General features: G+C 41.8%; 1 protein-coding gene across 4 annotated transcripts in view; it reads right to left on the bottom strand.

Moving 5' to 3' along the window:
* Positions 1-421: 421 nt before the first annotated feature.
* The window catches only part of LOC121953247 (uncharacterized), a 36,830-nt gene continuing 22,672 nt past the window's right edge, over positions 422-14,579 (bottom strand). For 3 of the 4 annotated variants that reach the window (XM_042500227.2, XM_042500229.2, XM_042500228.2), the window contains exons 3-8: positions 8,133-8,276; positions 7,911-7,954; positions 7,651-7,786; positions 7,076-7,186; positions 2,729-6,874; positions 422-1,388 (exon numbers count right to left, since the gene is read on the bottom strand). In XM_042500227.2, the coding sequence (XP_042356161.2) occupies positions 1,324-1,388; positions 2,729-6,874; positions 7,076-7,186; positions 7,651-7,786; positions 7,911-7,954; positions 8,133-8,276 (4,646 nt within the window). In that variant the 3' untranslated portion in view covers positions 422-1,323. Of the gene's footprint in view, positions 1,389-2,728; positions 6,875-7,075; positions 7,187-7,650; positions 7,787-7,910; positions 7,955-8,132; positions 8,277-9,941; positions 11,002-14,579 lie in introns of those variants that run through there. The other variant, XM_088087303.1, reaches the window with a different exon arrangement.

Below are 14,579 nucleotides of genomic sequence, written 5' to 3'. Positions count from 1 at the left end.
TGGAGTGGTTATAAAACTCAGTCCGAGCTGTCTTAGACTTTTTCTTGTCTTTCTGTTCTGAAAAAAGATTTTAATAATATAAGATTTTAGTCTTGGCTCATGCCAACAGTTCTCTCCAGTACCAAACAGGAAGTCTTTACATGGGCTTTTCAAAGTGTATGGTAGACAATACTGTAACCTTAGATGTGAAGATTTTATCCATCATCAACATTATCAATGCCAATAGTAGCTGACATAAATTAATCAAGGAATGTCAATTTTCATAATCCATTTGCATATGTCAAAAACATGGGGAATGTCAAGAGTTTCAAATTATTGACTTGTTTGTATTATACAGATTTTTGTCTCAAAAAGAAAAGGCTTACATATTAAAATGCAACATCAGACTAACAGGAAATTTTGATGGATGCTTCGGTCAATGTGAGTTTGATCTGTCCATAAATCTTTATTCTTTCCATTATAAATGATTTATTACATTACAGTGTCTGAAACCAGCTTGAAATATATTATAGTCCAACACAGATATATCCCACTGCTTGAATAGTAACACACTAACTAAACGCAGCAGAAAATGTGCTCTGAAATAACATATGAGCTCATTTGTTTGTGACATGAATGGTTGCACTTAGAGAGCTATGAATCATAAAAGGACATGGGATTTTTGAGAAGGATGTAAATTTGGAGATGATTAAGAGCTACACAAACAAACTTGATTTAAAGGATATTTGGGTGTAACACAGCACTGCAAAGTAGACATTGTGTCTGTAGAGACTCTCTGAACGTGAAAACAGGAAAAATAACTTAAGATAATTAATATAATTTTTTAACAAATATAATTGGTGTGGAAAAGTTTTTGGAGTAAATACAGAACTCTGTAGTACAGATCCATCATTCTTGGATGTGTTAAATGTACAAAATCAAGCTATATTTACAGATGAGCGCCCAAAAGTCCCATTGACACGAGTACTGACTAAAGCTCTGATTCAGCAGGACGTAAGTGGTACAATCAATGTTTGACACTAGAGGGCGATATGTTCCCGTCTCTAGCAATGGTAAAGCTCAGAAGACCCACAGGCAAAAGAAAATATGTTGTATTCACTCTTACAAAACTCCAAAATGAGTACATGAGAAAATTAAGACCCACACCATTAACATTAAAGTTAAAGGATTTTCTTTAAAATACACAACTTATCCAAACGCAATCTTTGAAATAAGCATCTCATCTTTCCAAATCCAGTTTCTTGTCTCAGACACAAAGACCAACTTCCAGCAAATTCAGTGTTATTGGTTAAGTCCTTCCCAGGTCTCCTTCAGTCTTTACGATCATGCTGATGGCGTCCCTCCTCCTTCAACAGTACCTGCTGTCCCATTTGTTTTCTCTGCAGCATCTGAAGTTAGAAAAAAATAGTCAGAGTTAGTTTAATGGAGTGCAGAAAAGTGGTAATTAAAACTGATTGGATTTTTAGCCATGCTAGCAGCAGTGTGGGTTGGTGAGTCCAGACTGAAATATCTCACTAGTTGATGAATTGCCATAAAAATTCTCCACATTCATGTCTGCTTAAGAATGAACTGCATCACTTTAATGACCCTTTAATTTGTCCTTTCAGTGGTGGAGTGAAACTAAGTATATTTACTCAACTATTGTGCTTAACTAAAAATTTGAGGTATCTGTACTCAAGTAATTCCATTTTATGCTACTTTCTACTTCAACTCCACCAAATTTCAGACATATCCTAATATGGTACTTTTTCCTTTACTGCATTCATTTTAAAGTTGTAGTTACTTAGTTAATTTATATTTTGTATAAATAATCTAAATTTGCAAAAAGGATATACTATATTCTTTTAGGTTTAGCCACCCAGATGTACATAGATACATTTAAAATAGATCCACCTTTACCAGCTGCAATATAAAAGTGATGAGCACGTTAATGCATCAATAATTACAATTAAATGAGATAATATAGCCTATATACAATACTGAGTTGGGCAAATGTGCACAACAAATCCCTTTTCTTTTGCACTTTCAGTAGGCTTATGTTTTGATGCTAATACATTTTTCATTTTTACTTTAATTGCAGGACTTTTACGTTTAACAGATTATTTTTACACTGCAGTATTACAATATTTACTTAAGTAAAAGATCTGAATATTTCGCCCACCACTGCCAGTACTTTCGTTTATGACATACTTGCTGTTTAGTGTTTATTAGCTAGTTAGTGTGCTAACAAGCTAAAGTAATTGGTGGACAAGGTGAACCGAGGTGAAACCCACTGCATTCATGCAATGTTGGGAAAACGGAAAAACAAGAAAATCTTTCGTTAAGCCCCCTTAAGTGTGTTCCTATTATTCCATAATAATTAACACCGATGCTAACCTCGTTGTCACTTCATTTAAAGTAGCCTAAAATAGCTAATATGGAACCCCACCCCCACCCCGTATTTGAAACAAAACCTACACCCTTGGTTGAATTGGTTCTATTCATGATAATATTGTTAATATTGACTTGGGATTCAGTTTGGAAGCTGATGTGAACTGTTTTTCTAACTTGATTGCTCATAATTATGGTCAAAATTGTATGGCGTGTTTTGAGCAATTTAGTATGCTGACAGTATTACTTAGCTCAAAGGAATGCTGTGCCACAGTACAGCCTCACACAACCAACAGTGTGATATTTCCAGTTTAATTCTGATGAGTTTTATCTCTGGTTAGTTAAAAATCTCTCTTACTCTTGATGCTCTCTTGCAGTGCTTCCTGTCCTGCAGTTTGTGCCATCCCTTCACTGCTTTCAATCTCTTTGCCCTTTGATTTGGGTTTCTTCGCAACAGGTGGTGGCACCTTGACTCCCTTCTTCACTGACTCAGCTTCATTCACCACCTTTGCTACAGACGAAACCTCAAGCTTCTTCTGTACAGTCGTCTCAGGCACCGGCTTGGTATCAATCACCACCCTCTTGTTGCTCTTTGAGAAGCTCAAGCTTGCTGTGTTGGGGGGGGAGGGGGAGGGGGAGGGGGACTTTCGGAGGTCTACTGGTGATGTTGGTGAGTGCAAGCTGAGGCGAGATGCAGTGCCATCTTTTGATCTGGCTGCTGTCCTCAGGCGGATGGCCTCCTGGAGGTTCATGGAGGGAGAGGCGGTCATGGCGGGGGGAGACTTTTTAGTAGGGGAGACAACTGTGGATGAAGATGCAGGTAGAACCAAAACAGAGTGGGACTTGGGCAGAGCTGGTTGTGCAGTAACTATAGCAGGTGGAGAGGTGGAGGGAGGAGAAGCAGGTGGTGGAGAAGTGGATGGTGGAGAGATGATGATCAGAGACCTTCTGATGGGCTTCTGAGGCGCCTCACCACTGGTAGATGAGGTTGGGACCGGATTAGTGGGCTGCTGCTTCCTCATCGTGACCTCAGCTTCTGGTGGCTCCTGAGCTTTAGGAGGCTCAGGGCTGCTGTTGACTGACCGCAGCTTCACCATCTGCAGGAGGGTGGGGGTGACAATGGGAGTGGATCCCTCCTGTACAACAGGGGCAGATGTCACCTCTGGGGTTTGCTTTTCTGTGCTTACAGGACGAGGCTGCTCCTTAATGCTGGCAAGACCCTGCGCAGGTAAAGGTGGAGGCAAAGGAATGTTTACAGGTGGAGGGGGAGCAGGTTCTTGAGCCTTTTCTGGCAAAGAGTTTTCAAGAGCTGGTGCGACAGGAACTTCAGAAGTTGGTGGGGGAGAGGCCTCTTGGGTTTCAAGACCATTATTTGTGGGTACAACCTGATGTTGGTGGAGAAGCTGTATGGGAGGCAGAGGGGGAATACTCTGAGGGGGAGTAAGAATACTGTTAGATGAACCTGGGATTGGTTCAGACTTGTATAGGATGCTCACTTGTGGAAGATTAGTTTCCTGCGCTGATGAATTTGGTTGTGACAGAAGTGGCGGTGGAGGTGGAATACTTTCTGGTGGAGCGAGCTTGCTGATAGGTGTCACCTCTTCAGGGGAATTGTCTTCAGAAGATGGAGGAGAAACTTCCTCAGTGGAGACCTCTTTAGGAGGCAGAGGGGTGACCTCAACAACCAGTGGAGGGGAGACGTCCTTAACTTGTGGAGGAGACACCACTGTGACCATTGTGACAGAGACATCTTTGATGAGTGGAGGGGGGGCTTCTTGAACAAGAGGAGGAGTGGACTCTTCGGGCCTAACAGGAGACACATCATTAGGTGCAGCAGGAAGAGAGACCTTCTCAGGTGACTGAGGGCGAGAAACCTCTTTTGGTGGTGCAGAGATTTCTTTAGGTGGTGGACAAGAAGTCTCCTTAGGTGGCGATGGAGGAGAAACTTCCTTTGGTGGTGGTGGAGAGACTTCTTTAGGTGGTGTGGAGGGAGAAATTTCCTTGAACTGTGGCGGAGGAGAAACCTCATGAGGTGGTGGTGTAGGCAAAACCTCCTTAAGTGGTGGTGGTGGTGGAGGAGAAACCTCCTTAAGTGGTGGTGGTGGTGGTGGAGTAGAAATCTCCTTAAGTGGTGGTGGTGGAGGAGAAATCTCCTTAAGTGGTGGTGGTGGAAGAGAAACCTCCTGAATTGGCGGTAGAGGGGAGACCTTTCTAGTTGTAGGAGGGGAGACCGCTTTAAGTGGTGGAGGTGGAGCTGAATATGGTGGAGGCGGGGGGATAATCAAAGGCTGAGGTACAATCTCCTTGGATGCACTTGGCTTCTGTTCAGCCTCTGCAGTCACCTGAACACATTCTGTTTTCACCACTGATATATTAGACGTACAAGAGGAGTCGCCACCAGAAATCAATCTCTCTGTAGGCACCTGGACAGGTATGACTAACCCTACCTCCCCAAACATTGGGGGAGGTGGAAGAGGGAAGTCCATCTCATCGGGCCCTCTCAGACCCACTTGTGCCATTGGTGGAGGTGGTGGAGGCCAGGACGACTCGGGGGATACAGGTGTGATCTGTTTGGCAGGTGGTTGGGGAGGATGGTGTGCCGGAGGAGGAGAGGGAGATGGCGGAATGCGTGCTAATGAAATGGCGGGTATCGTATCCATGTTGACCCCTGTAGCTTGTGTGGATGCCTTTTTGGCTTCTATTTCTCTTGCTGCAAGCCGTCCTTCGCGTTTTTCTACAGCCTTCACTAACATCCCATTTATAATGTCACTTACTCTTACTTTCTCAACGCTGCTATTTCCTTTCAAATCAACATTCTGCTCAGCCAGTCGATCATCATTCTCTTTGTGTGTCTCTGCACTTTCTTGAACTTTCTTTGTCTCCTGTACATGTAGGGATCCATTAACAGACTCCACTGTTACAACCGGATTCTTTTGCTTTCTTTCTACCACCAAGCTCTTCACAGAGCTCTCTGTAGATGCAGACGGAGACTGCCTCTGTTGTCTCCTGTCCTTAGGATTCTTCTTTATGATGGCCTGAAGATTATCAGGTACCGGGGGTCCCAGCAGCAGCTCAACAGACCGCCTGCTGTGAGCCCATACCTCTGGAGGAGGGGGTGGAGGTGCGTGGATTTTAGGATGTGGAGGGATGTTGAAGAGTTCTCTCAGGGCCCTGACAGAAGGGCTGACAGTATCAACTGTGGTATCAGGTTTGAGATCCTGTTGCTGGGTGAGAGAGGACGCAGTTGAAGCAGCAGGGGTGGACCCTGGAAATAACCTTTGAAGCTTTGCAAAGATGCCTCTCTTGTGCCTCGGAGATGAGCTGTGGGACTGCTTAGAAGCATCTTGGCTGGAGTAGCCACTGGACGGAGATACTGTTTTGCTTAGCTTATTCTCCTGAAGTGTTTTCTTCTTCCCTTGTAAAGCATCAACCTCAACCTTTGCAGCATCCTCTGCCTTTTGTGCCTGCAGCTGGGATCTGATGGGACTGAACGACACAGAACCTGCAGAGTCGTCCAGAGAGCTGGTGTCTGCATTGTATCCAGGGCTGTCTATGGGTCTGGAGGGCATCGGAGAGGATCCAGATTTGTTTTTCTCATTTTCCTCACCAGAGGCTGCAATGTTATGGAGAGAAGATTCCCTTGAGTTGACTCTGACCTCCGCCAGATCACGTGATCGTCGTTTCATCTTATTGTGAAGGGAATAGGAGCGGCTCGGAGGTGGAGGAGCCCTCTTTGCCTTCATGACAGAGAGGCTACGCCCAAACTGCCCCTCTTTCTTAACCTCGTCTCCCTTAATAATGACCTTGCCACCTTGAACACTGATTTTGTCCTCTTTAGCAGTGGCGTCCCCATTCTGCGACCTCTTCTGCCTAGGGGTGCTGCTCCTGGAGATGGTCGAGGAGTCAGATACCAAGGTCTCCGAGGACTCGGAATTGCTCCAACAAGAGCTGTCGGACATATTGGAAGGGTTTTGGCGGGAAACGGAGGTGATATTGGAGGTTCTGGAGGAAGCACGGGAGGAGGCCGGGCTGGACACCAGCAGGCTGCTTTTGCTGACGGTGCGGACGCTGTTGCGACTCCTTCCACGGCTGATTTCCAGTACGTCAATGGAAGGTGGCAACACGGCATTGGGAATGATTTTGGACATGTAGGCGGCCTGGGGTGACATGGTCATAACAGGGCTGGGCAGCTCCTGCTGGACGCTGTTGGCAGTAGTCATCCAGGGAACGGCCAGGGAATGAGGCCTCTGCCCATCTGACATGTCAGGGCCCAGGCGGTGCAGCAGGTCCAGGTCATCCCTGTGACGAGCATCAGCAAGCTGCTCAATTTGGTTTTTGCTGAGTGGATGGATGACACTGATGTCTGGAGGGTTGGCACCAGCTCCCCTTTGTGACTCTGCTGCCGGCTGTAGCCCATCAGTGGTTGGGCTAACATCAGATTCACCATTATAAAGCTGTTCCTCATCCAACCTCTGAGTCAGTGTCCAACCTGCTCTGTCCAGGCCTGAGAGAAGACAGAAGAAGTTCATATTATCATTGAGGAAATTGACATGCAAAGAAATCCTACATCTATTTATTTTCTGAAGAGAAGACATTAACATGATCATATATAAATATACATCTGAATGTAGCAAAAACATTTAAACTAGTAATTCATATATGGATGTCTTCTGTCAGTTCTACATTTGAATGATGAACTGCATACCAAGTTCTCGCTGAACATGGTGTGGGATACCTCCAACCGTCTTTCTGTGTCTTCTCCTTTTCTTGCTCTTTTCTGACTTTTCTCCAGAGTTTAAGGGTCTGAATGTTGATGCTAGGCAGACAGAGGCATGAAAACATTCAATATAAAGTCAATACAATCTGTAAAACCTCCTGTACATCAAGATCTTAAGTTATCAGAGAAAAAAGGTGGGCACACATTAGCAGGTGGTGCACAAGTGGCCCATCTCCAACAAGCCATACAGCATCAGAGAAACTGATTTAGAATGTTAAACTGTTTTATTTTTACCAATTTGAATTACCTGGTCCATTTGGTTTTAGAGAGAATAAAACCAAATGGACCAGTGAATAATTCTGCTCCCAGTGAAAACCTTCTGACCAACAAACACTGAAGAATTTCTAACCAAGAGAGTTTTAAGATGGTTGCAATCTGCAATAATCACCTCTTGATGCCACAACATCGTACACACTGCTCCTTTAATCTTTCATTTTATGTGTGTGCATCATCAGCGTATTACGACCAAGTTGGGATGTATATTGTATTATACTTGTGGTTACCTTGCCTGGTTAGTCCAGAGCGGGAAGATCTTGTGGACACAGATGATTGTACAGAGACGACAGAAGTTGTATCAGCAATGGTGCTGTCGGTCATAAACCCTGCATCTTCCCTGTCTGTGTGGGATGCTATTGTTGACTGGCAAAAGAAGAGACACAATCTTTTTGTAACAAAAATAATAATGTAACTTGGACAGAGAGGTTTATTTGCTGTAAGTGTAAGAAAAAAAACCCAGCAATTATGCATGTGATGTGTCACTTACGATTGCGCTTTCATTGTCCTGGAACTCCATTCCATTATTGGTTTCTGCAAGAAGAGTAACATATGACTCTGCAGATTTATGACATTTAAAATCTTTAGCTGTGTTTATATCCTCTGGTGCACACCCTCTTGAGCAATATGCAGACAGTTATCAACATGTTGGCATGACACACCTCTAATTTAGTGCACAAATGTAAGACTGTCTCACTGGAGTGCTTTGTACCTTCCTGCTGCATCATTTTCAATCCCTCCAGGGCCTCAGTGTGGAGGTTCTCCAGGTACTGGGGCCTGCTGGCCTCGATGAACACGTTCTCCTGGAGCTCTGGGGGAGCTGGGGTCTCGTCATCATCATTTCGCTTTGGGACAGCTTGAATTAGTAAAAGAGGGGAGAGGGGATCAGTCTGGATCAAGTTAAAGCTCTGTGTTACAGTAACAGTAGATGAGGGGGCCATATGGACAGGACGAGAGCATTCAGGTGTCTGTCAGAGGCATTTAGGCATAGAGATAGTAAAGTATGTTGGAGGGTTAATTACATGAGTGTGTGCGAATTAAAATGGCTCAACTCCTCACAGTCACGCAGGATTTAACTCCAGTGACTGTGACAGTGACTTTTAATCAGGGATTATCACATCAAAAAATCTACTGTTAAATACTGTTTTAGTCATGCTGTGGTTTTACTTAGAAAGTCCAAACCCTGTATGGATTTCTGTCATTTTTGCATTTGATAAAAGGGAGGGACATACGTAATAGCCCTCCGTTTAAAGAGTTTAACTGAAAATTAAAAATGATGTAGGCCTATTTTGGAACTCCTCTCGCTGTATCAAATATGGAGATCACACATACTTTTTTAATATTATCCAAAACTAAACTCATAGTGGGAAGGGATACAGAAATGTTGGCCATTTTGAACACTGATTTACCATTAAACCTATTGTGTTATATATGACCAAACCCTGAAAGAGCCATGGCTAAAGGAAAGTTTTTTTTTTCTACATATCCATTTATTGTTCGCAAAAAACTTAATCTTGGCTCAAACCACCGCCAACCACCCTACATCAAAGACAGGTTAATTAAAGAGTACTCAATGGCAAAAAATAACTCAATGTTAAGACAGGTTTTTAAATGTATCGGCATTATTAATTTTAGATTACCAAAGTGATACAGTTTTGTACTGATTTAATCATGGATTTGGCCAAATCTGACACCTGTTTCTTTTAATGTATTTTATATTATTTATTTTTCATTTTAGTTGTTTGTTTTTATCTTTCCGTCTATCCAACCAACCAACCAACCATTTATTTTATTATCTATCTATTTTGCCAAATTATGACTAGTCATTTTTTTCTATACATAAACCAAATGTAAATTATTTTTTTGTTTGAAAAAAATCAAGTAAGAAAAAAGGGCTAAAAAAGTTTTACGATAGCTTTACATTTGCTGACCAACTGGCATGTAATTGAACTCATGTGGTGTCCTCACACTTCCAGGACACAGTCTGGGATCACTGGGCTAACAACCTGCTAAGACACCTTTATGTAACAGTGACATCTGCTCCGCATTTAGCCACCTACTGTTCTCTACTGTCTGCACTGTCACTGTAAGACCATGCTGAAATTAGCCTCGGCAGCCATGTGCTCAGTGTTCACTACTAATTTTTACCTCTGTCTCTTTTGTAACAGCATTAGGGCTGCTCACATTAAGCAATTATCTAAATATATGCCAAATTCTTACTCGTTATTCTATTTTTGCTGCTATTTAGAGCAATAATTATTTGCTAAAGTGAGACTAAATCACAGCATGTTATATATGAAGGGAGTTATATGAAGTGACAGTGGTTTTCATGGTCCACAGCGACAGTGAATGTCCACACTGAAATTACTTTACTGCCTATAGGAGAGCCAGCCGATCCAGCCTGTTCTGGTCAAACTTGAAGAGAAGCTTAAACAATCATCGCAGGAGCAATTGGTTCGAGTCATGAACTAATCAGGTCTGTTTTCTTGTATTTTCAAACAGTTGTGCTGCTTTCACTCACCTTTCCTTCTGAAGAGAGTTGGAAAGCAGTCGAAATTCGAGCTGGTGTTATTAGTCAGAAGAACTACCATGGTTTCTTGTAAAGTAATCCAAAACTATGCCCAAGTTGTGTTAAAGAAAGAGAGGAAAAAAGTATCTAAAGGAACAGTTAAAAAGCATTCTTGAAAGATAACAGGAGGATGTCAGTCTGTTATTGATGGAGTTGTTGTTGTCAGTTCAGGTCCATGCGGAGCATTAAAGGTCCCCACAGCCAATGAACAATCAGAGCTCAGACACTAATCCTCAGCAGCCTAATTCCTGTCACCCTCTCTACTGCATCTCCCCTACATGCTGCTCAACAGCATCCCACTGTTGCCCTCCATCTGCAGGCACACTCGACCCCGATTGGTCAGTCAGGGCACTGATCAAACTGACATCATAGATGTAAACATTGAAAGGAAGAGAAAGCTGTTGTCAGGGATTTTGAGGCATGGTGGCATCACGTGAAGATCCCTCTCACTTGAGCCCCACTGTTGATAAATAACACTGCTTTTTTAGATTACACTGCAGAACTTTATCAACACAGCAAATTTGACTTCCTCAGACTTCATTATGAAACATGTAACTTTATTCAGTGGTGTAAAGTATTTTTGGGAGTATCTTTACTACTACTACTACCTTAACTTTTGCTCCATTACATTTCCCCTCAGCATTTTAGTTACTTACTACAAAAACAGGATGGGAAGAGGGGACGGGGAGGTGAATGAAGGAATGGGAGGGAAGGAAAAACTGGACTTTGTTTTTTAAATCCTTTAAGTTGTGAAGAAAAGTCCTTGTTTTTCTTCAAGTATAATGTACGCTCCATTTCTAATGTGGCGTACATGTAAAGAAGAAATAAACTGCAAAATTCTGACCGTTTGCTTTTTGTTAACAGAATTTAGTTGTACCTAAAAATACTTATGTAAAATTGCATTTAATATAATAAAAACAATTGGATTAAAAATTTTGTAAAAATCAGACACTTGGAGACTTTCACTCAAGTAGTATTCTAATAAATGACTTTAACTTATACCAACGTCATTTTCTGATAAGAAATCTGTACTTTTACTCATGAATGGCTTCAAAGTACTTTATCCACCACTGACTTTATGTTTTTCCACAAGGGGGAGTAAGTGAATTAAAAGAATCTACTCCTAAAACAAGATTAAAAACATGTTTAAAAGGAGGCCCGCAGCTCCACAGCACATGGTCACACGTGAAAAATGTTCCCTATTGTTTGCAGCAACATTACGTTAGATTAGTTACTGAGCAGCAGGAACACAGAGGATGACAGATCTTAAACAACTCAGTCAATCAGGAACTGTTACAAATTTTGTGATCTGGACAATCTTGTTTTTGAGTCTAATTTCTGTTTCTTTTTGTTTGTTTCTCTTTAAGACAAATTCATGTGGCTAAGGGGGTTTTGTTCGCTTCCTGGTGTGAGGAGCAGACATGACATGGAATGTGCGCCATCTGAGCAAATGGAAAACATTCCCATGGTCGTGATCATACTGAGTGACTCAATACAAAAGCAGTTTACAAAGAAAAAATAAATTAATCGCATGTGTTACCAACAGAAAAAGAACAGTATTTGTATTAAACCCACTCCCTGAGAGGAGTCCTCAACCTATAGACGTAAACAGAAAGTTGATATGTATGTGTAGGGTCAAGTCAGTCTAGGACAACACTCATCTAGTTACCATGACAGCACACACACTGACTGGAACGGCCTGGAATAATGGGTGGGGCACAAACCCACGTTAATGAGGGGCTCCTATTATCACTGGTTCTGTGATCACATTGTAATTGTGTCCATATTAATCACTGACATATTAAAGACACCATCTGTCACTGAAGCTGGCCGTATTAACAGGCCGGTAGCGATTATGTATGAACCCGAACTGATGTTTACATTTCGGATTTGGATAAACAGACTAAATCTAATGGATGTGATACTGCGTGACCGCTTCATTCAAGTTGCAGATTTCAGCCTTTAATGAGGAAAAACAATGCACTAAAAAAGAAAATCAGCTCCATGGGGGGCATTATGATTACATTTTATGACATGTAAATAATGACGGATTTGAAGTAGAACATTTCAGCAAACATCTGTTCACAAGTGTGTTTTGGTAAATTATGGATTCTCTGGCAGTAAACAGAGACAGAAGGAGATATGTTGCGTCATCAACTCCTGTAAACAAATTACACCCAGTGACACAGACGGCGGTGAGGAGTGTTTATCATATGCAACCATGGTGATACTTCATACATTTTAGCTGTGACTACCCATTTTAAATTAAAAGCACTGATCTGTGAATCAATTTAGGTTTAAATTAAAAACAAAGAACAAGAAATTACTTACTGCTTTATGTATTTAAAAAAAAACATCTTCTAGACAGGCTTCAAAACCAGAACACAGAAATTTCACAATTACCATTTAGTAAACTGTGACTAATGACGAAGCGTTTATTTATGACCGACAGTAGTCTGATTCATCAAGGCTAGGACAAGTCTCTAAAATGTATGTTTTTTTTTTTCTTTTTAGCATATTTAATCTATTTTGTAAACTTTTTAATTACATTTTCTGTAGTATTTTATTTTAATGAGGTCTGAAAAAATACATTTGAAATACTCAAAAGCGATGTCTCTTTCCAGAAATCATGACCCAGTTACTCAAGATAAGCCATAGACATGTAGGAAATGTTTTCTTTCTACTAAACTACACCCACAAACTGTATCACCACGCAGGACGGAGCGTGGATCTACTCATAGACCAGAGGCTCGTGCTTGTGACAGCTTGAGATGCAAACAGTAATCGCATCCTTCTCGGCTGAGCTGTAACGTTAACTAGCTCAGTGTTTGCTGGGTGAGCTAGCAAGAGATGCATGCTTCCTTCTCCATGGTGTAAGAGTTGGTGGGATTAGTTTGGTAGAAAGAAAGTAGTTCTGATGTAAAAACCACTAACAACAATGTCTGTGGATTACTTTGAGCAAACAGGGTGATGATTTGATTTTAGGATGAACTGTCCCTTTAAGCCCGCTTGACACTCCCACAACCAAATTCAAGCGTGGAGATGCTGAACTGTTCACTTATTTTACTTATTTATTTATTGTAAAAAAAAGGGGGCCAAATTTTACTTTATTCAGTGCAGAAATACTGGTATCAGCCTGTAAAATACCCACAGAGGTTATTTTATTTTGATTGTACAATGTAAACCTTCCTCTTGGTTCCAAATTCCCATAAAAAATACTAAGAAAGTGACCTCGCTGTCCTACAGCTCTGACTGACAGGTTCAATATCGCAGATACAAAGGGATAGATAACTGATTATTTTTTGTAAAGTTGCTGTTAATATATTCTGATCTATATCATTTCTAAGAGCATCTACTGAACAGGCAGAATGCCAGAAAAGATCAAGGAAAGGGAGAAACGAGTTGGTTGGCCTCAGAAGGTATAACGTTAAAATTTACTGTAAAAGGCAACAGTTTGAGATCCCTGCAACCTCACGCACACACGTATGAACACATTAACACTCCCACAAACGTGATGTGACTGTTCTAGAATTGCTTCATGGGAATCAAACAGATGCAAAAACCCCACACACAACTGCCGTCCCTGCCCCAACTTGCCCCTCTCTCTTGTTTTGCAGCGCCAGGCAGACAGCCATGCAGAGACATTCTCTCCCGCTCTGAGGGTGCTGTCTGCCAGGTGCTTAAGCCTCTCTAATCAGCCCAAACCCAACTGAACACACTGTGATGACAGTGGGAAAGAGCTGGAGGCTCTCTGTTTCTCTAAAAGCCAGTATGTACAGTCTCGACTGGACACATCCTGGTCAAAGCCGGCGCGCTCCATTGACTATTTTCACGCTCTTGGTTTCCAATGAATTAAATATAAACTTCCCGGCTGAAAGAAAAGAGGGCGGTAGCGTGGTGTGACAAGGACAACAATCCAGGTAACAGATACACCTGCATCATCTGCCACACAGGGTTACACTCTAATTTACTGTCAGACAACACAGTCTGTATGCCAGCAAACCTGCATGTATCAGATACCTCCAGAAATATACTCAAGGTGCATACAAATACACACTATTATTTTGCAGGTGGCCACATTACATTACATCAGTGCATGAACCTCTCTGCAGCCTTCACCTGTCACTTCACAGTTCAAAGGTCAACAGTGAGCAAACTCCCATTCTCAAACTCAGTGCCAGCTTCATAGCGATGAGGTCTCTCTCAATAGACTTAGCCACAAGCAACTAATCAAATCCCAGTAAAAAAAAAAATAAGCAGGAGAAAGTCAAAAATTCAGGCCATCCTAGTGCCTGTTAAATTTTAGCACAGCACCTTTAACCTTAGCATGTTAACACTGTAATTGTAAGCATGTCAGCATGCTAGTATTAACACTATGCTCAAAGCACAACTGCACCTATATATAGCCGCAAAGAGCTGCTTGCATGGCTTTAGACTCTATTTTACTATTTAAGTATTTCACTGCTTTAAAAGATGGTGTTTTAAAACTGGGCTGTCCATGAAGCAGAAAGACACAAATACTTTACCATACAAAAATACAAATACAAAAATTCGAGCCACTTGACCAGAGAAAACAGAAAAAAAGGGCTA

The sequence above is a fragment of the Plectropomus leopardus genome, chromosome 14, assembly GCF_026936395.1.
Source record: "Plectropomus leopardus strain MGB_pleo_1.0 chromosome 14, ASM2693639v1, whole genome shotgun sequence".
Lineage (NCBI taxonomy): Eukaryota > Metazoa > Chordata > Actinopteri > Perciformes > Serranidae > Plectropomus > Plectropomus leopardus.
This window is presented reverse-complemented; position numbering and strand designations above follow the sequence as displayed.